We start from the raw sequence: 20223 nt of genomic DNA, 5'->3' as shown, positions 1-20223 counted from the left end.
GAGGGGAATGCTAGAAGGAGGAAGAGCAGCTGCTTGGGGCTGAAGCGAGTGGGTAGGGGGTTGCTGCTCTGGAGTGCTCTTGATTGAAACAGAAAGGGAAAGATAACGAGCCGTTTCCTGCGTGCTCTGCCGTTGGTGCACACAAAATATCCTGGGCAAACCCCCGGTCCCCTATTGTGTCCTGCACCCCTTTACATCTACGGAAAGATCCTGGGAAGAAGGGGAGGGAGGAGATCCCAGGGACCCTGGCCCCTCCTTTCAAGGAGCTGGCATTTTTTAGTTGTTAGTCTTCCTGCCTCCTTTTTTAAATCGTTTCTAAGGCAGCATGATGAGGAGACTGACAACAACCCGCCTTCTGACAGAGCAAGGAGGACATGATGGGGGCGTGTTCCTTGCTCTGTAGCTAGCTGCAGCGTCCCTCTTCCCTGCCTCTCTCTGCTCTCTCTCCACCTCCTTTTCCCAGCCTTCAGAAGGCAGCTGCAGTCAGCAGGGTTGTTTGAGACTATTTATTGGTTGCTGTAGATTATTATTTTTTTTTGAAAGGCCAATTCTGTATTTTTTAAGCTAACAACACAGATCCCATGTAGTTGGAGAACCAAAGGCCTCATACATGACAAAAAGACTGAACCGTTCAGGTTACTTGCATGGAGTTGGTGCTTAAATGTGAGTTGATTTTGCTTTTTTAAAAGATACAGCAGCAAAAAAAAAAAAAAAAAAATAGACTTACTGACATTTCATTTACCTGCTTATTTTCAAAACTGAGACTTGCCTGGTTATATGTAGAATTTTAGCCCATGTATACTTGAGTATAATAAGAACGTCTCTATTAGGAGAAGTTAGTCTGTTTTTAAGGGGATCCTGAGAAGCATTTTCTTCTTGTTTAGCATGCTTGTATATTTTGTATTGAAGGACCAAGTACTTGTTCACATTCCAAATGTTATCACATATTCAAAAGCAAAGTTTTATGCTGACAGCTTCCAATCATAGCTTTTCAAGAGACTGGTTAGAAAGAGAGCCACCTGGATTCAGGGACCTAATGTCTGGGCACCAGAATATTTTATCTGTTGGTCTTTGACAAGTCACCTTTAAAGTTTTAATCAGGTGCTAACATTTTCTTATCCACTGGCATTATTTTGTATAGCATTAGTATGTAGTGTAAAGCCTTTCAAAGAGCTGCAGTAATTTCAACTAAGAGCATATTAATATCTTTTTTTTCTTTAAGACTTCTGCGTGAACAGTAGTTGCTACTTCAGTATGAGAGAAATGGTTGACTCCTTATATTAAACTTCAGTATTTTTTCTGAATTCGGCTAGAATGAGCTGTTGTTCCATTGGTAAGCCTTTCATGTGGTAGTTTGAGTTAATCTAGGACTGGTTAATGGTGTATGTTCATGAGTACTCACCTCATGGTATGGTTTAGTACTAAACCATAGTGATTACATCCTTGGACCTGGTTGTTTTCAGCGTAGAAACCAAGAGTTTTGTTAGAGAGTCTTACAAATCAATGATAAAAGTTCCAAAAAGGAGGTTTAGGGTTTCCCTGGGCTAACATGGAGTTCTAAGGGTTGTTTCTCAGAAGTTGCTCACAGATCTGTATCAAGCCTTGTCTGGTTCATGAAGGCATAGTTTGTGATCCAGAATAATTCTGGCCTCTTTATATTCTGGTTTGCTTTAAGTGAATAATGACTATAATTTCTCCATAACAAAAGCGTACTTACGGAACTGCTAAGTTAAGTGGTTGAAAGATGACAGAACTCCAGGTCAGTTCCCGCCTGCAGCTCCTTTAGCTGCGGGTTTGTCCCTTACTGCCACACATTCTGAACTTCCCTTGGGACTGAATCTCTCTCTGAGTAATAACTACATGTAAGAGTTCTTCATGACCAAATTCTGTAAGATGGGATTATTTTTTTAAAAATCGACATAAGTGTTGCTGGTCTCCTGTTGGGGCTTTCTTTGTGACAATTGTGAAGTAGAATTAATTTGAGTTTTATTTGATTGTGTACTGTAAGAAATCGCAGCGGTCTGCTTTTTTGCTTCCCTCTGCCCTGCATGATGGTGTCAGGGTCCTACTTTTTGAGGATTGTCTCAGGTGGTATATATGTGAGTCTACTTTGCCATCTAAATATGCATAGTTGAGCATTCTCTCTGTTGATTAGAATTGGGACTGTTTTAATATGAATCCCTGAATGGTCTACTTATCAGCATGTAGTCTTTGTTTATTACCTTCATACTCCAGTTACTGTTCATACCACCTCACAAAAGGTTAAAAGCAGTATTTCCATTCTGATTGAACATGGCAGACTTTGATTAGCTATAAATGGAAACTGAATCACAACATTGTTATGTATTTGTCTTTATTCTTGAAATGGCAGTTTAGTTCAGGTAGCCCCAGGTGGGCTCTTGAGTGGGGATTAGAAAAGATGTAGTTGTGGAGTGGGAGAGCATCTGTGATTTTTTTTTTTTTAATGGTCTCTGGGTATATGTGCCAAGAGTGGAAGTTGCTCTTTCATTGCCCTCACAGCTAATCCTGAGCTGGGCAGAAGGAAAGGGAAGCAGAAAACAGGTGGGCTAGAAGAAACCCCTCCGAGTGGAAGTCAGTAGACGTGACATGAGTCCTCGTACTCATCTCTTTCACTCACCAGTCTGGACAATTTCATTTTTAACCTGAAACTTCTGACCTGTAAAATGAGAAGGTTGGGCCACATGTCAGTTCAGGAATCTTTTTTGCTCCAGTATTCTCATTCCTTTCTGTTATATTAATTATTTGCTCAGGTCAGAACTTATTCTTAATTTTTTTTAAGAGTCAGAGTCAGTGAACCTGTTTGGTAATTTTTAATATCAGAGTGTACATTAGGCTATTTAACTGCCATTTAACTGCCATTATTATTGGGAAGAGAAATTTGAACTCGGTAGGAAAGTTTTCTTTGTATGGACAAGATATAAGAACTCTATGGGGAAAGTTTTTAGCTGAAGTTGACCAATTTCATTTATGAGAAAAATGAAGATACAATTTTGAATATAACTCATTATCTGATATTTAGACGCCCTCTTGTTTGGCTAGATTTGTTTCTATGTTTTCAATATTGTTGATTCTTGACTGTCCGAAAAGAAGTTATTTTCAGTTTAGGTCGTATATTCCTTTAGGTGTATGAGCTTTTAAATGGAAAAAAAAAAATTCAAGACACTAATGTATTTATAAGTCCGAAGTGATGGTGCCCACATTGCAGGGAGTAGTTGTTAATAGGCTCAGAAATATACTCTGGTTTTTACTGAGCATCCCAAATGCAACCTTTAGAACTTTTCTTCACCTCTCACTGAAAGGCATATCACTTGTCTCCACCTTTGCTTTCCGTCTAATTATCTTAAGGCACTTGCTCTTGTAGGAAATTGTTGGGTCACAAAACAGTGATTGATCTTGACTGGAAGTTGAGAAAACACTCATCTTGACTCCCCTCCCATGTCTGCTCACCTGGTATCCGGCCTTCTACAGAGCAGCCATACAGACTTACTACCTACTGCCTTCCTTGCCCTGTGGCTAAAGGGGGTGGGTAGCCCTGCTATGCTTGCTCTGAGGCATAACAGACGGCACTGCCTCTCTCTCCTTTGGAGACTCACTGTTTTAATTGTAGGTCTCCTAATTAAGATCTCTTTGTGCCTGCCCACATTCCACTAGTGTTGGCACAGAACTTCAGCTTCCTTCTAGCACTTAACTGAAGGCCTTCAGTCAGGCCTTTTGTGAACATCTTGTCTCTTTCCATTCTTCCTCTGCCAAGGTGGAGAGCCCAGCAGCGGAGACCTATGAGACTGGGGGAAGCTTTGTGACTGTCACTACTTTGGGAGGAATTTATTCTTGGACTGCTGGGATGGGACCTTCTTTTGTTTGCATATGTTATTTTCAGGAATTAAGAAAGGTTAAATTACTAATGAGTCTGACATGCGATACCTACATATAAGTCAGATTCTTAACCCTGTAGGCACTAGTGGGAAGGAGGAAGCTAAAGAGTTTACTATTCTACACTGGTTTAAAGCTTGGTGAACAAAATCTTATGGAGTAAATCACGGACTTGGGCTTTCTGTGGTTTCGAAGATGATCAATCAAATGAAATGATCAATTAAATTGTATCAGATTTAAAAAAAAAATACTTATTTTTATTTATTTATTTGGCTGGTCCAGGGCTTAGTTGCAGCACATGGGATTTTTAGCTGCTGCGTGTGGGATCTAGTTCCCTGACCAGGGATTGAAGCCAGACCCCCTGGATTGGGAGCTCTGAGTCTTAACCACTAGACTACCAGGGAAGCCCACTGTATCAGATTTTAAAACATGGAGTTAACTTTGATATTTGAATTAACTTTTTTGATTAGAAAAGATTGCCGAAGGGTCTCGAAATTGTTGAGTTAATTAAGAATACTCTTGTGAGTTTCCAGTATTTCTTGAGAAGATCAGGAATTGGTTAGGCTTCTAGAGTAGTTTCAGAATAAGGGAAAGTAATTTTTCTGGAAAATGTAGTTTTACTCTAGTTCCTACTGTGTAAGTGCTCACAATACAGTCCTTTATATGTGGCATGTTAGAGGAACTGCAGTCTTTATTAAGAAAAAGGAATCTTGACTCCTTCACCTGGATCCAGATGGTTTCATTGATCACATCGGTATAAGACGGACAAAGGGCTACTTTTTTGTTGTTATTGTCATTTCCTTGGTTGTGAAGAAGGCCTGAAAGAAGGAAGTCCGGGATCTTTATGGCATGCATGAGATAAAGCTGGAGGCCTGTGCTCTTATACCTGAGTGGGTGGTTTTATGGCCTAATTCTCTAATTGCTGGCATTTATGACAGTGTGGATGCAACTGGCCCTGTGGCTGAGGTGGATTATGTTGGGAATAGGGAGAGAAAAGGGGTCCTTTTGTTAGCCTTTTCATTTTCCCCCTCAATAAGTTCTCTGAGAAAGCCCTGAGGAAATACAGAGACACTTGGACTGAGGGAATGACATCCCATAAAATGGTTCTTTACGTTTTTAAAAAAGATGAGCTGCTTTTCTTGACCTATCCAAAGAAATCCATACCACCACTGTTAAATATTTCAATGAGCTTTGTACCTTGTCAGGTTACACTCCAGGGGAAGCCAACGAGGAGAAGGTTGGAGGCACTGCCAGGCATTTGCTTCTAAAAAGCAAGATATTTGAAAGAAGAATTCTGTTGTGTGAATTTTATTGTAGTTGTTTTGGATGATGTAAATCCTCTTGTAAGCTTAGTATGAAACTTCTTAGAGGCCAAACTTGGTTTAACTTTTTAGATGTTGAATATAACTATTCTGATGTGTTTTAGTTTTAAGGAAACAGTTAAAGATATAAATGTAAGAGTTAGTTGGCAGTTTTCTGTGCTGTGTATGAAAATTCCCCTTTTCTTTGAAATGAGTAGTTGTTTTTCTATTTGACAAATAAACTGAAGGGATTTCCCCAGCTATTTTACCTTTAATTATCACTACAGCAGTGCCTTGTGTGGCACCAGTGGGTAGGATCTATTCAACTGGCATTTAGTTCTGGAGTTGGAGTTTTTTCCCCATATATTTTATCTGTTTTCTTGCATTTCTTTTTTTGTGTTTGGTTGGAATATTTGAGTGTAGGTGTTTTGATGCCTTTCATCAGTAAGAGCTATGAACCTTTCTAACATTTGGACTGTTTCAGAGAGATCCAACCCTTACGATCCACACTTTGCTGAAGCATCATTGTTTCATTCTCATTTTACAGCATCAAAGTAATTGTGGCTTTCTGTCTTGAATTAGGGGAATAATATTACTTGTAAGGAGTGTTTTTAGAGAACCTTTTTAAAATGAAGCTCTCCTTTGTACTCTCTCAGTTCTAAAAACTGGGGAGTAGTTAATCACACATATCTGTAATAAATATCTACACCTCGAGGAATAAATATTTACACATGCTTGTATTCAACCTCTGTCCATCCATGATTATTGACTGATTTTTTAGATCAAACATAAACATACAACATTGTCCCTAGATTATTGCCTTTAATTATAAGCAGTAAAACCATGTGGATAGCATCTCTTTAAGCTTAGTTAATGAGGAAATCCTTTTGTAATCTCTCCAGCAAGGATTTTTTTATTCATGCATGTATAAATACCTTTACAAAGGAAAGGTAGAATCTTATTATCTAATCTGTAATAGTGTGAGATAGTATAGCACAGTAATTAGGAGCTATTAAGACCATGAGCTCTGGATTTAGACTGGCTGGGTTCAAATCTTCGCTCAGCCATTTAGTAGCTGAATGACTGGAAAACTTTCTTAACCTCTCCATGCTTCAGTTTTTTTCATTTGTAAATTAGTGGTAATTGTGCTTCATAAGATTATTGTGAGGCTTAATTGAAATTATTATGCATGCAAAGTATTTAGCACTTTGCCTGGTACACAGCAATCTTTAATTATTATTAGGACTCAGATTTAAAGGACAGGAGTGCTTCTTTTCCCACAGAGATAACAGGTTCTTATTACTTTGAGGTATACATATATATGTGTGTACATATATATCTATTCGAGTGCTATAATCTTGATTTAAGAATGTTCTTGCTTTTGATATAGGTGTCAAGTTCATCACTAAGTTAGGTGGAACCAAACTGAAGCCAGCCACACATCTTGCTAACAGTGGGTACCATTGGTATCTAACTAGAATATAATTAGAGATAAGGCAAAAAGCGAGGAAAAAAAACAAGACAGTAAATAGGCAGGTAGGTAACCAAGGAAGGCAGTGCCTTCATGAGTTGCATAATTATCAGGCCAAGGCAGCTCTATTGGGGTTGCTACTCTTGGTCTGTATAACTGGTGTTCCTTATCTTTTCGAGTATGAGTATATGGTGATTTCCTGAAACAACTCTGAGGCTCTTCAGGGTGCTTGGCCCCCAGGTTCAGATTCATTAGTCTATACTTGGTAACTGTTTGACATTTGTTCTCAAGTATCAGCTTAAGGAGAGTAAGTTTAGGCCTATGGAGATCAATGCAACTACAATTTATTTACAGAAAAAATGCTAAATTATAGGCTGGAACTTAAACTTGAGACATAAAAATAACCACAAGTAGAATAGTCAAAAAATAAATTAAGCTTTAAGAGTAGTTCGTAGAGGATAGTATGCTTAAGGAGGAAAAATATAGTTTTATCTCACTTAAAAAATAGGTTTGCTAAAATACCTGATATACTATTTTTTTTTACAGATGAGAAAAACCAAGGTACAGACGTGTTAAATAGATTTCCTTAAGTTTTGCGGCTAGTAAGTGACAGATAGTGAAAATCGTTCAGTTATGTCTGACTCTTTGCCATCCCATGGACTATAGAGTCCGTGGAATTCTCCAGGCCAGAATACTGGAGTGGGTAGTCTTTCCCTTCTCCAGGGGATCTTCCCAACCCAGGGATTGAACGCAGGTCTCCCACATTGCAGGTGGATTGTTTACCAGCCGAGCCACCAGGGAAGCCTGTTAAGTGATGGAGCTAGAATTCAAATCCAGACCTGTAACTATGTGAGGGCTCATTCATGGTCTTTGTGCTGTGCTATCTTCTGTCCCTTTCTCTTCCCACCCCATCCAGTCACTTTCTGGGGCTTGTCTGTGATACTGTTGGAGTGTTTCTTTAATCTGTCACTGTTTTTCTGTTTTTATCATCCTACTTTAAATTTCCATTACCTTGGCATGGATTATAATCATAATCTCCTAACTGGTCTCTCTGCTTTCCTTTTCACTGTATATACAGTGTTGCCAGTGGTTTTCTTAAGTACAGATCTGATTCTGTCACTTTATTCCTAAAACTCTTTGACTTCTCACTGAATGTAAAATAAGATTTAAAATTCCCAGCCCTTCATAATCTAGCCGGCCTACATTCCTACATTTTGAACAGTATCTCCTGAACACACATTTTCACTTAATGTGCTTCAGCCATATTGAGCTACCAGTCTGTTAGATGTTCTCCACAGTGTGTTTGTACCTGCCTTTATACATTGGCTAATGCCTCTCCTTTGCCTTAAAGCATTTTCCCATTTTGACCTGCCTTTGACTTATTCATCTCTCATGGCTCAGTTCAGATCCCACTCTTCGTGAAGCTTTCAAGATACCACTACTATCTGAAATTCAGCTTTTCCTTTTCTGTTTTCTTAGTGTTGTTTATCCTCCCCTTAAACAATTCACTCCAGGATACTTTCTGTTGTACATACGTTTGATTGTGTCTGTCTTTCCCCCATTAGATTATGATTTCCGTAAGACATGGACCATTTCTAGTCATCATTTGTGTTTTATGTTGTTTACAATGGTGACTTTTCATTTAGAAGGTGATCAGTGAATGTTGAATTGAAAATTTGTTATACATACAACTTCTAGAAATACTTTGTAAGGATATATTGCCTAAGGTATTATGTTGTTCAAGACTATTAGGATAGTTCTGAAGCTAACTTAAGTACAGCAGAAGAAAGTCTAAGAGCCATCAGAGGACACGTTTGTAAAAGTAGTGGTCGGGGCTTTAGAAGTGATGTCGAGGAATCCGGATGGGGTGGTATCATCTTTTATATAGATAATGCTGGCACTGGTCACCCCCTTACTGGAGTGTTGTTTCCATTTCTAGGTTCCTCAACTTAAAAGGGATGAGGAGACCTTGGAGACCGTTCCGAGGAGACTCAAAAGATGATTTTATGATTGGAAGTCAGTCCTGTGAGGAAAGGTTGAGAGAATGAAAGGTTAAGAGGCAACTTAATAACTCTTCAAAAAACATGAATGGATCCATTATTAGGAATGGTAACCAGCTGTTTTCCAGCTCCACTGATGCTCAAATAAGAGTAAAATAGGTTTAAATTGAAGCAAAGGATAGTTGTGTAAAGAACTTGATGCTAATAATAATTTTCATGATAATGATGGTGAAAAGATTACTGAAATAATTTTATGATCTTCTCTGGAGGTGAATTTTGAAGTACAGTCTTACATACGTGTAAAATGACTTCTCAAGCTACCTTCTCACTCTCTGAATCAATAATTTTTTTAATTCAGATCCTGGAGGGTGTGGATCATGTTCTATACTTTTTAATATTCCCCAAGGGGTCCTAGGGTCTCACTGGCTCCCTGAGAAGTATTTTATTTGAATTGTCAGTTTATGGCAATAATTAACTTTCAGTAGCAAGCTCTAGAGAAAGGTCTTTATGAAATGATTTTATAGTGGTTTTATAGGAGAATAAAAACTTGGTAAATGTTGCTAAGAGGGAAATCTTAAAGTCAAGAGAAACTAGGGGAGATAGTAGTTCTGGTCTCAATATAGGAAGCAAATATTTATAGCTTTTATATCCATTTTCAGTTGTAGTCTAAAGAGATGTTTTGCAGAATATTCCTTGTTAAGGGTATCACTGCTTATGGATGCATTATAACAAGTGCTTTGTATATCGTTTCCAGTCTAATAAGGTTGGCTTCATGTGAATGAGGATTACAAAGGCCTCTGACCCTTGGCTTTTGAGGCCGGGAGGAGGGCTTACATTACTCAGAATGAAACCTTTTTAGATATGTTGGGTTGCAAAAAGCATTTCCGGCACAGTCAGAATGAAAACTGTGAATTGGGATTATTCATATAGATTACCAAGAGTCTGGGCAGAACTGATATTAACACCAGCTCTTTTTCCTGCTAGCTTTTAGTCCCACAACCTTGAGTGGGTTACTGAAGGTTTAGGACTTTGGAATTTAGTACTGGAATTGTGTATAAACTCCTTCTTGTAGGTAAATTGATACTAGGTTTATTTAAGGTTATCTGGCCTTAAGTGATATAAATGTAATGAGTAGTTTCTAAGTTTCATGTAGAATGCTGTCCACTGTTAACCAGACCATCTCAAAATGACTGGAATTCAGAGGTGAAGCTGGATTGTTCCAGGGATTCTGCAAGTGGTGGCAAAGTGAATCGTGGCTTGATTACCAAATTGTAAAATTGGTGCCATCTGAGAAACTGGGAATTGGAAATATAAGAGAGTCCTACTTTTCCTGTGGGGTTTCCCTGGTGGCTCAGCGGTAAGAATCTGCCTGCCAATGCAGGAGACTTGGGTTCAGTCCCTGGGTCAGAAGATCTCCTGGAGAAGGAAATGGCAACCTGTTCCAGTATTCTTGCCTGGGAAATCCATGGACAGAAGAGCGTGGCGGACTGTAGTCCACGGGTTTGCAAAAGAGTCAGAGATGACGTAGTGACTAAACAACAGTTTTCTCTGTAACTTTTAGTTGCTTATCATACAGGTATAAATTAAGAAAGCAAGAGATTACAAAAGCAAAGAATACTTCTTATGATTGTCTATTCATTCTCCTTGAGAGATTCCAGTGTTAGAGTAATAAAATACCTGGGTTTTTTTTGTTTTAGTGAGTTAATGCCACATAAACTTTAGTGAGCTTCTCAGAATGTGATGATAAACTTCCAAATATGATGTAGAAGTCAGTCAGTTGGTTTTTTAAGATAATAAGAACACAAAATTTCCAAATTCATACACTGAACATTAATCTTCAAAAATGTTAGGTCATATTCTGTTGACTGATTTGGTAGCTTTGTTGTTTTGCCAAAGATAATGTTTACTTTTGTGTCCGAATTCACTTTGTTCCTTTAGAAAACTGACTCTTTGTAGAGATAACTCTATTTACCTTTAGAGGAAAGAAAGTTGTGAACTCCTTAGTGTTACTTTAGTTGCTGTTGGTCATTCGACAGCCCAGAAGGAAAGATGCAATCTGACTTTTGCACCAAGATCAGAACAACAAGCTGGAAGAAAAAAAAATGAAATATTCTAGTAGAAATTTATAATTGAATGAACATACACCTCAAAATGAAGTTAACTATTGGAAGTTGGCCTATGGAGGACCAAAACTTCTTGTAATAAAAAGAACCATCTCTGAAAACAGTGTTGGTGTTTGTTTGTTTAATTTTTCCAGGCTGTTCAAGTGGATCTAGTCATTTTGTGGTACTTCCCTGTTAAACAAAGAAGAAACCCTGTCATTGTGTTGATTAATTTAATGTCTACAGTATATCAGTTAAGTGGGCTTTATTTCTTCTACTTCAGCAAGTAGACAAACCAGTTCAGACTTGGAACCTAGAAGTCTGAAAGTCTTTAATTTTTGTTTGTTCTGTTTTGGGGTTTTTTGTTTTGTTTTGTTTTTAAAGATCCTGCAAAGTAATTTGGAGCATTGCCAAGAATCTGTATAGCTTACTCTCTGATGTAGTGGGTTTATTTTTTCTTTTTCTTTTTTTTTTTTTTTTCAAAGATGCTGAGCTGCTTTATGTTTGCCTCTTTTTCCAGAGCAGGATGGGTGGAGCTCACCTGTCTCTTGTGCTGTTTTGAGCATCTCTGCTTCTTGCTCCTGTTGATAAGGAGTGAGGATAAGGAGACAATTCTTTCTCTAATTACAAAGTGGGTAGCATTTGTGTTTTGTAGGTAACATTGCTAGGTAGAATTGAATTAAATATTTGAAAACGGTTTCATTCCTGTGTAGGTGAAAACTTAACCAACTGTTGTTACTGAGGGACAGTGTATTACTGTCTTTGCACTCTTTAATCCTAGGTGACTTTTGGGGGTTCAGTATCAGATAGAGAACATATTTAAAACAGTTGAAATCTCTTTCTTTGTGTTATGCATTCAAACAGCCATAGTTCTCTTTGATGCACCAAGAGCCAGAGAGAATCTGGCCTTGGCCCTGCCACTGCCGATTTGTTGACAAGAGATGATGATGTCAGTTCAATAACTGTATACATCTCTCAACTGGTTGGATTTCAGAAACCATCTTGGCTTAAGAAGTTTATCTCCTGATATCTGTGTATTTGACTATGCTTGAATATTTTATACTTTTTTTCTTATAAATTCAGTCAAATTATTGTTAAACTCACATTTGGAAATGATTTACAAGTGTCACTATATAGTTTTCTTTTATAAATGATGAACAGCTTGTAAAGAGGCTTATCTTCCCCCCAGTGGCATTCATAAACGTAGCACTCTACAAAGTAAGAGATAGCAACTTAGCTATCTTAGCTATTTTTCTAAGAATGTCTTATGTACCGGGCAGATGACCAAGTGTTGGGGCATTAGCCCTGAATAAGTCTCTTCCTTCATGAAACTTACTTTTAATTCCTCTTTACCAAGCTTGGCTTAAAATATAGCATGAATATAAGTACTAAAATTATAATACCTTGCAAGATACTTTGGATATTGGTCATTTGAAGGTTGAAGCTCTCGAAGCTAATATTAACAGAATTGTTCTTGGGAGCAATTCAAGTAGTAGTCTTTGTTTACTGATTCTTGAGTGTCAGTTATACCCAGTGTGTTTAATAGCTTCCTTTCCCCTTCCTGATAAAAGGGAACTGAAGCACATGGGCTTCCCAGGTGGTGCAGTGGTAAAGAATCTGCCTGCCAGTTCAGGAGACTCGAGGGATGTGGGTTCAGTCCCTGGGCTGGGAAGATCCCTTGAAGTAGGAAATGCAACCCACTCCAATACTCTTGCCTGGAAAATTTTATGGACAGAGGACCCTGGTCGGCTACAGTCCATGGGGTTGCAAAGAGTCAGACACGACTGAGTGAGCGTGCACACACACAGTCACTAGCACATCTTTCATTGCCTTCTACAGCTGAAGAAATGTCACTCTCCACTTGTACCCTGGATTTCATCCCCTCTCATCTACTCAGAATAGGGTCATTCCTGCAGTTATTCCCTCCTCTCTCTCCTCCATCGGCAGTTTCTGCCTCATCAACATATAAAACTGTTTAACTGACTTAAATAGTGCTTTTAAAAAACCGTGGACCCCACATCCTTTCCCAGCCACTACCCACTTTTCCGTTCCCTTTCACAATAAAATTCCTTGAAAGTGCGATGTGTATTTGCAGGTGCCACTTTCTCACCTCTCAGCCACTCCTCATCCCGTGCTGTTTGGCTTTTATTTATCCTCATGACTCTGAAATTGCTCCTATTAAAATCCTCAAGGGCGTCTCTCTTGCCAGATTGAATAGCTAATTTCTCAGTCCTCCTCCTATTCAACTTTGGGCACCTTTTGAACCAGCTGACCACTCCTGTCTTGAAACACTCCTTTCTTGGGTTCTGTCACACCACACTCATCAGATTTTTTTTCATCAGTTACTAATTTTCAGTATTCTCTATGGCTTCCTTCCATTGCTTAACTCACCTGAATGTTGGAGTCACCTAGGAGTCTGCCTTTGGCCACCTTCTTCATCTGTGCACTTTCCTAGATGACCTCATCCAGGCCTTATCTGTATGCAGAGGACTCCTAAATCTTTGTCTCTAACCGTTGACTACTTCTTGGAGTCCCAGACCTATATTTCCAGCTGCCTGTTTGACACTCCATCTGCATAATAAGAATAAGCGTGATTAGCATTTACTAAGTGTTTGTGGTAGGCCGGGCAGTATTCTGAGTTCTTCACAGGTATTATCTCACTTAATCATGCCCACTCGCTGCGGTAGCCACTACTATTCCCTGACAAGGAAATGGGTATCCACTGAAGTGCTTGGATATCTAGTAGGTATCTTACACTTCCCATGTCCAGAAAGTCTTGATTTTCTCCTTTCTCCTTGTTTCAGAATGACTCTGCTGTTTACACAATTGCTCGGGTCTAACATATAGGAGTTATCCTTGATTTCTCCCTATACTCATATTCCAAATAACCCGTCAGGAAAATCTGTATTACCTTCAGAATACTTTAAATGCAGCTTCCTCTCATTCATTCTTCCAGCACAAGAAGTCTTAGCCATTACAGTCTTCTGGCTGGACTATTCCTTTATCTCCTTGCTTGTGTTTTTTTGTTTTTTTTTTTAATTTTATTTTATTCCTTGCTTGTGTTTTTACCTAAGTTTGTTCTTCACACGGTAACTGTGGATTCCAAATGTAAATCCATCAATTCTTACTATTCCCTCCTTTACACCTATGGGTGTCTCTTCCCCATCTTCCCTCCCCCAACTGCTTGAGTAAATCCAGGTTCCTTCTTCTGTCCTGCAAAGCTGTGCGTGGTCTGGCCTCTGGTCGGGTCTGCTTCTCCAGCACCACCTCTTCTCATCTCTCTCCCTCTGCTCCACTGCCACACTGGCCTTGTGGTCTGTCATCCATGTCATGCTCGTTGTTGTCTGTGGGCCTTTGCACTTACTATCTAGCAAGAAAACTGTGTCATCTAGATCTTTATATGGCTGTCTTTTTCTCATCATTTAGGTCTAAACCAGGGTTCAGCCATTTTTTTCTGCAAAGGGCTGAATGGTCTCTGTTGCCAGACTCCGCTTTGCTGTTGTAGTCCAAAGAACAGCCATAGACGATACAGAAACTGTGACACAAGGGGCTGTGTGCCAATAAACTTTTATTTGTGCACCATGAAATTTGGATTTCATATAATTTTCATGTGCATGATTCTTCGGATTTTTTAACCATATCAGTCAGTTCAGTTAAGTTGCTCAGTCGTGTCCAGCTCTTTGCGACCCATGGACTACATGCAGCATGCCAGGCCTCCCTGTTCATTACCAACTCCCGGAGTTTACTCAAATTCATATCCATTGAGTTGGTGATGCCATCCAGCCATCTCATCCTCTGTCGTCCCCTTCTCCTCCTGCCTTCAATCTTTCCCAGCATCACGGTATTTTAAATGAGTCACTTCTTTGCATCAGGTGGCCAAAGTATTAGTTTCAGCTTCAGCATCAGTCTTTCCAATGAATATTCAGGACTGATTTCCTTAGGGTGGACTGGTTGGATCTCCTTGCAGTCCAAGGGACTCTCAAGAGTCTTCTCAAACAGCACAGTTCAAAAGTATCAATTCTTCAGCGCTCAGCTAACTTTATAGTCCAACTCTCACATCCATACATGACTACTGGAAAAACCATAGCTTTGACTAGATGGGCCTTTGTTGGCAAAGTAATGTCTCTGCTTTTTAATAAGCTGTCTAGGTTGGTCATAACTTTCCTTCCAAGGAGCAAGCGTCTTTTAATTTCATGGCTGCAGTCACTATTGCAGTGATTCTGGAGCCCAAGAAAATAAAAGTCTGACACTGCTTCCGCTGTTTCCCATCTATTTGCCATGAAGTGATGGGACCAGATGCCATGATCTTAGTTTTCTTAATGTCGAGTTTTAAGCCAACTTTTTCACTCTCCTCTTTTGCTTTCATCAAGAGGCTCTTTAGTTCATCGCTTTCTGCCATAAGGGTGGTGTCATCTGCATATCTGAGGTTATTGATGTTTCTCCCAGCAATCTTGATTCCAGCTTGTGCTTCTTCCAGCCCAGCGTTTCTCATGATGTACTCTGCATATAAGTTAAATAAGCAGGGTGACAATATACAGCCTTGATGTACTCCTTTCCTGATTTGGAGTCAGTCTGTTGTTCCATGTCCAGTTCTAGCTGTTGCTTCTTGACCCGCGTATAGATTGATCAGAAGGCAGGTCAAGTGGTCTGGTATTCCCATCTCTTGAAGAATTTCCCACAGTTTGTTGTGATGCACACAGTCAAAGGCTTTGGCATAATTAATAAAGCAGAAGTAGATGTTTTTCTGGGACTCTCTTGCTTTTTCGATGATCCAGCGGATGCTGGCAATTTGATCTCTGGTTCCTGTCTTTTCTCAATCCAGCTTGAACATCTGGAGGTTCACAGTTCACATTACTGTTGAAGCCTTGCTTGGAGAATTTTGAGTGTTACTTTGCTAGCATGTGAGATGAGTGCAATTGTGCGGTAGTTTGAGCATTCTTTGGCATTGGAATGAAAACTGAACTTTCAGTCCAGTCCTATGGCCACTGCTGAGTTTTCCAAATTTGCTGGCATATAGAGTGCAGCACTTTGACGGCATCATCTTTTAGGACTTGAAATGGCTCAACTGGAATTCCATCACTTCTACTAGCTTTGTTCATAGTGATACTTCCTAAGGCCCACTTGACTTCCCATTCCAGGATGTCTGGCTCTAGGTGAGTGATAACACCATCGTGATTATCTGGGTCGTGAAGATCTTTTTTGTATAGTTCTTCTGTGTATTCTTGCCACCTCTTCTTAATATCTTCTGCTAGGTCCATACCATTTCTGTCCTTTTCTGTGCCCATCTTTGCATAAAATGTTCCCTTGGTATCTCTAATTTTCTTGAATAGATCTTTAGTCTTTCCCATTCTATCGTTTTCCTCTATTCTTTGCATTGATCACTGAGGAAGGCTTTCTTTCTTTCTTTTTTTTTTTTTTTTTTTGCTTTCTTTTTTTTAAACTATATAAAAAATGTTTAAAAAGCATTCTTAGTTCATGGACTGAACAAACCAGGGGGCAGGCTAGATTTGGACTATGGCCAACAGTTTGCCAGTTTTTGGAAAACTATCACTTTAGAAAAACATTTCCTGACCGTCCGAGTGAAAATAACTTCCACAGGTAACCCCTCATCAATCTTTAGTGCCCTCGTTTTCTTGTTATATATTTATTTTCTCATGGGTCAGAAATTTTGTCAGTTCTTCACCTGTGTATCTTTAGCGTCTAAAACAGTGTTTATTGACAATATAATACTTGCTGGAATGACTGAATACCAATCACATTTGAATTTTAACTGTAGACTGCCAGCTATCTGGTTTCCCTTTATTCAGTCTCTTTCCTACTCTAATTTCATATGTATATATTTAAATAGCCTATCAAGAAGAAACAAATTTCAGAGTTACACTTTTTCTACATTTGAAACTCAAAAGTAGCTCCTGCTCTTTAGTGGCTGAATTTTGACCATACCATTCTAGAATTAACAAGGTTCTGATAGTTCATTTGTCTTTGATCTTGGCCCTGCTGTGGCTACCCCTTTCTAACCAAATCAGTTTTTATCAGTCTTTGCATCTTATTTCCTATTTCTCTCCACTACCCCATCCCATTTATTCTCAGTCAGCCTTGTTCCATGATTTATTTCCTTCAGAGCAGCGTGCTAAAAACTTTTGTGGATTGAGAGCCTCTTTGAGAATCTGAAGAAATTTGTGTCTCTCCATCTGCCAGATGCCCATGTAAACAAGTTTTGCCTGTGATTTCAGAGAAATCTCTAAGCTTTCTCTTGCTTGTCAACTTGTCCACTGCTTATTGCATGCTTAGCCTCTTTCCTGATGTGAGAGAACTCCCCTCCACTGCACTTTGTCTTCATTTCCTCTCAGAGTCCACCCCGCCTTCGCATCCATTTTCCATCTATTGCTGATTTGCTGTTGAGAAATTTCAGCCTCTCTCTGACTGCTGTGTCCTCCTTCAGCAAATGAACACAACCAGCTCAAAAAGTCATCCTCGCAGGCGCGTCCCTGCGTTGTGTCCATTCTCTCCTTTCCCGTGTAATTGAGTTTTTTTCAAAAGAGTGGTCTATACTCACTTCTGCTGTAGTCACTTTCCAGTCACACCTCCACCCACTGCACTTGGGCTCCTCCTGCCTCTAACACTGCCCTGGACCTCAGAAAGGTCATAGGTGACCTCCCAATTTTGATAACCTCTGTACACGTTTCAGTCCTTCCCCAGCTTTGCCATCCTTGATGTGTGTTCTTCTCTTGACTGTTACTTACTTAGATACAAGATTGTTCTCCTTGGCTGTTCCATCTCTTTCTCTTCCCTAAGATTCCCTTTCCCCTGTAGATGAAGAGTGGGTATTCCCTGGGAACTCGCCATGGGTCCCCCTTTTCACTCTGTATTCTCTCCCTAGGTGACTGCATTTATATGTACAGTCTCAACATTCATAAATTCGCTGAATCAGATGCATTTCCTCCAGATGGTTCTATCTAACAACTTGGACAGACATTTCACATTCAGTTGTCTAAAGTGATTTCCCTTCCTCCTCATAGAAACTTCTTTCTTTAGTCCCAGTCTTACAAATATCACCATAAACTTGGACGTCTTTGCAGATAACCCTTCGTATTAAAGCCACGTTCGTTTTGCCTCCTGGCCGTCTATGTAACCTGCGCTTCTCCTCAATGCCCAGTGCCACTGCAGCCATTTCATAACTGTTCCTGCTGCCTCTGGCTTTAAAGGTGGTCTCTGCTTCCCCACTGCTGTCATAGTGATCTTTTGAAAATATAAATCTAATCATGCTTCTCTCCTGCCTGAAAATGTTACTGATGAGCTGGAGCTGTCAGGATGAGGCCTGTACTTCCTTGAAGAGAGACTTCAAACTCATAAAGGCATTTAAGACCTTTCATGATTTGCCTTGGCCTTTTTGCCCTTCAACATCTTATGCCTCTTTCCCACATCGGCCAGGGCCTCAAGCTCTGCTGAACTGTGTGTAATTTCACTCCATGCCATGCTCTTTTGTACCTCTGTCCTTTGTATGTGTTACTCTCTCTGCCTGCAGTATCTCCCTTCAACCCTAATTTATTATCCTTCAGAAGTTGGAGTAAGCTTTTCATCCTTTCTGCAGTGGTTTTCCTGGCTCTTCTCCTTGACTGAGTGAGTCACCTTTCTGCTGTGCTTTCATATTCATTCCTCTGGCATGTGTATTCCTCTGGCATGGCAGGAAACACATTGCATTCCATTAAGTTTTAAAAATCTTTCATTTATTTTTAACATTTAAAAAATTAGAGTATAGTTGCTGTATAGTACTAAGTTACAGGTGTACAATATAATGATTCATAATTTTTAAGGGTTATATTACTCCATTCCGAGTTATTATACAATATTGGCTACTTATTCCATTGGTTGAAAGATCTGTTTGTCACAGACTAGCAGATCCTTGAAGGCAGAAACTGTCTTTTATCAATTTAGCAACTAAACTACCACCACCAGCCTGAGGTCAATCTCCCTGTGTATTTTTTTTCCCCCCAAGGTTTACTTGTTTCTGTATTTTATTTTTGGCTGCACTGGGTCTTGTTGCCACGAACAGGTTTTCTCCAGTTGTGGCGAGCTGGGGCTCCTCTTCCTTGGTGCGCACAGGCTTCTCATTTCTGTGGTTTCTCTTGTTGCAGAGCATGGGCTCTATGGCTCAGGGACGCAATAGTTGTGGTATGCAGGGTTAGTTGCCCCTCAGATGTGGGATCTTCCTGGACCAGGGGTTGAACCTCGGCCCTCGGCAGTGAAAGTGCCAAGTCCTAACCACTGGACCACCAGGGAATTGTAGCCGGTGGCACACAGAGAAATGTGGCAGCAGAAGTGATAACTAACGGGGATAAATTCCCAAAGGAGAAGTGTTACTCTTTAACTAGAGCTACTGAGATGCACTGCATGCCTCCCTGATGTATCTTCATCTTCTTTAGTTCTTAGTAATTTTCTTAGTTCTGTGGCCTCCTCATATGATGGAACCACATATGATGATATCAAAAATGATAAGCCTTCAAAACAAGGAATTTCAAACAGTTAGGTATCAGGGTGCTTTTGATACAGTCTGTGGTTATGGATGTTATTTGTGAGTTGATCCATCAGTAAAACCTTTGTAGTTGAAGAAATTTGGTATTTTTAAACCCAAAATAGTAAACATTTTAGAGACAGAAGCGTGCTAAGTTACCTGCCACCTAGTTCAGTGCTCTGGAGTGCTGACGAATCTCACAAGAAAAGAAAGGAGCCATGAACAGGCACCCAAAACCTTATTAACTGAAGGCCAGATGTGCCCAAGCTTGTTTATTAGAGTAGTTTTCAAAATAACTTTGGAATCTCCACATAAAATTGGGAGATGGGAAAACTCCAGGTGAGTGATTTCTGCTCTAAGGTAAATCAGGAGGAATTTAGGGAAGGAGATAAAATCTAGGCATTTTAGTTGGGAGTAGGGAGGAAAACACATCGGCCTCTATCAGTTGCAAGTTAGATCAGATATCACTGGTATTCCTAGGAACTGTGTCACATCTAATCACCGCAGATGATTTAGGTCTCGATTACTTAAACTCTCTCCAATTTCTAATGCTGGAGTGGTGCCTAGAACAACACTGAGGCATGGAGATAGACATTGCCATCCTTTGGAAGAATTTTGAAATGTGTTGAATGTTTCTCCATGAACCTAATACTAATACAAGAGGAAGAATGAACTATTCTAAGATTTAAGCCAGTTTTTAAATTCCAGAATATGAATCACTAGTAATTTATCCTTCACCAACATTTGAAAGGATTTTGAAAGGAAGACTGAGATTGGGCACCTGCCTGTCTCCCTTAGATGCTTCCTGGAAGCAGAGTCGTCATGTCTTACTCCTCTTTGCCTCAGGAATAGATAGTGTATAAATGGTTTTGAATGAATGGACAAGTAAAAGAAATAGTGCTTTGTTTGCAAAATTGTCCTAGTAGTACATAATTCCTTGAAATAT

General features: G+C 39.6%; 1 protein-coding gene across 10 annotated transcripts in view; it reads left to right on the top strand.

Moving 5' to 3' along the window:
* Positions 1–20223, top strand: part of KMT2A (lysine methyltransferase 2A) — a 78031-nt gene that overhangs the window by 2169 nt on the left and 55639 nt on the right. For 7 of the 10 annotated variants that reach the window (XM_044929675.2, XM_044929674.2, XM_044929676.2 and 4 more), the window contains exon 2: positions 565–663. The exons of the other annotated variants lie outside the window; for them this stretch is intronic. In XM_044929675.2, the coding sequence (XP_044785610.2) occupies positions 565–663 (99 nt within the window). The remainder of the gene's footprint in view (positions 1–564; positions 664–20223) is intronic. 10 annotated transcript variants of the gene reach the window in all.

This window comes from Bubalus bubalis, chromosome 16 (genome assembly GCF_019923935.1).
Source record: "Bubalus bubalis isolate 160015118507 breed Murrah chromosome 16, NDDB_SH_1, whole genome shotgun sequence".
Taxonomy (NCBI): domain Eukaryota; kingdom Metazoa; phylum Chordata; class Mammalia; order Artiodactyla; family Bovidae; genus Bubalus; species Bubalus bubalis.
Note: the sequence above shows the minus strand (reverse complement) of the source record. Positions and strands in the feature narration are given on the sequence as shown.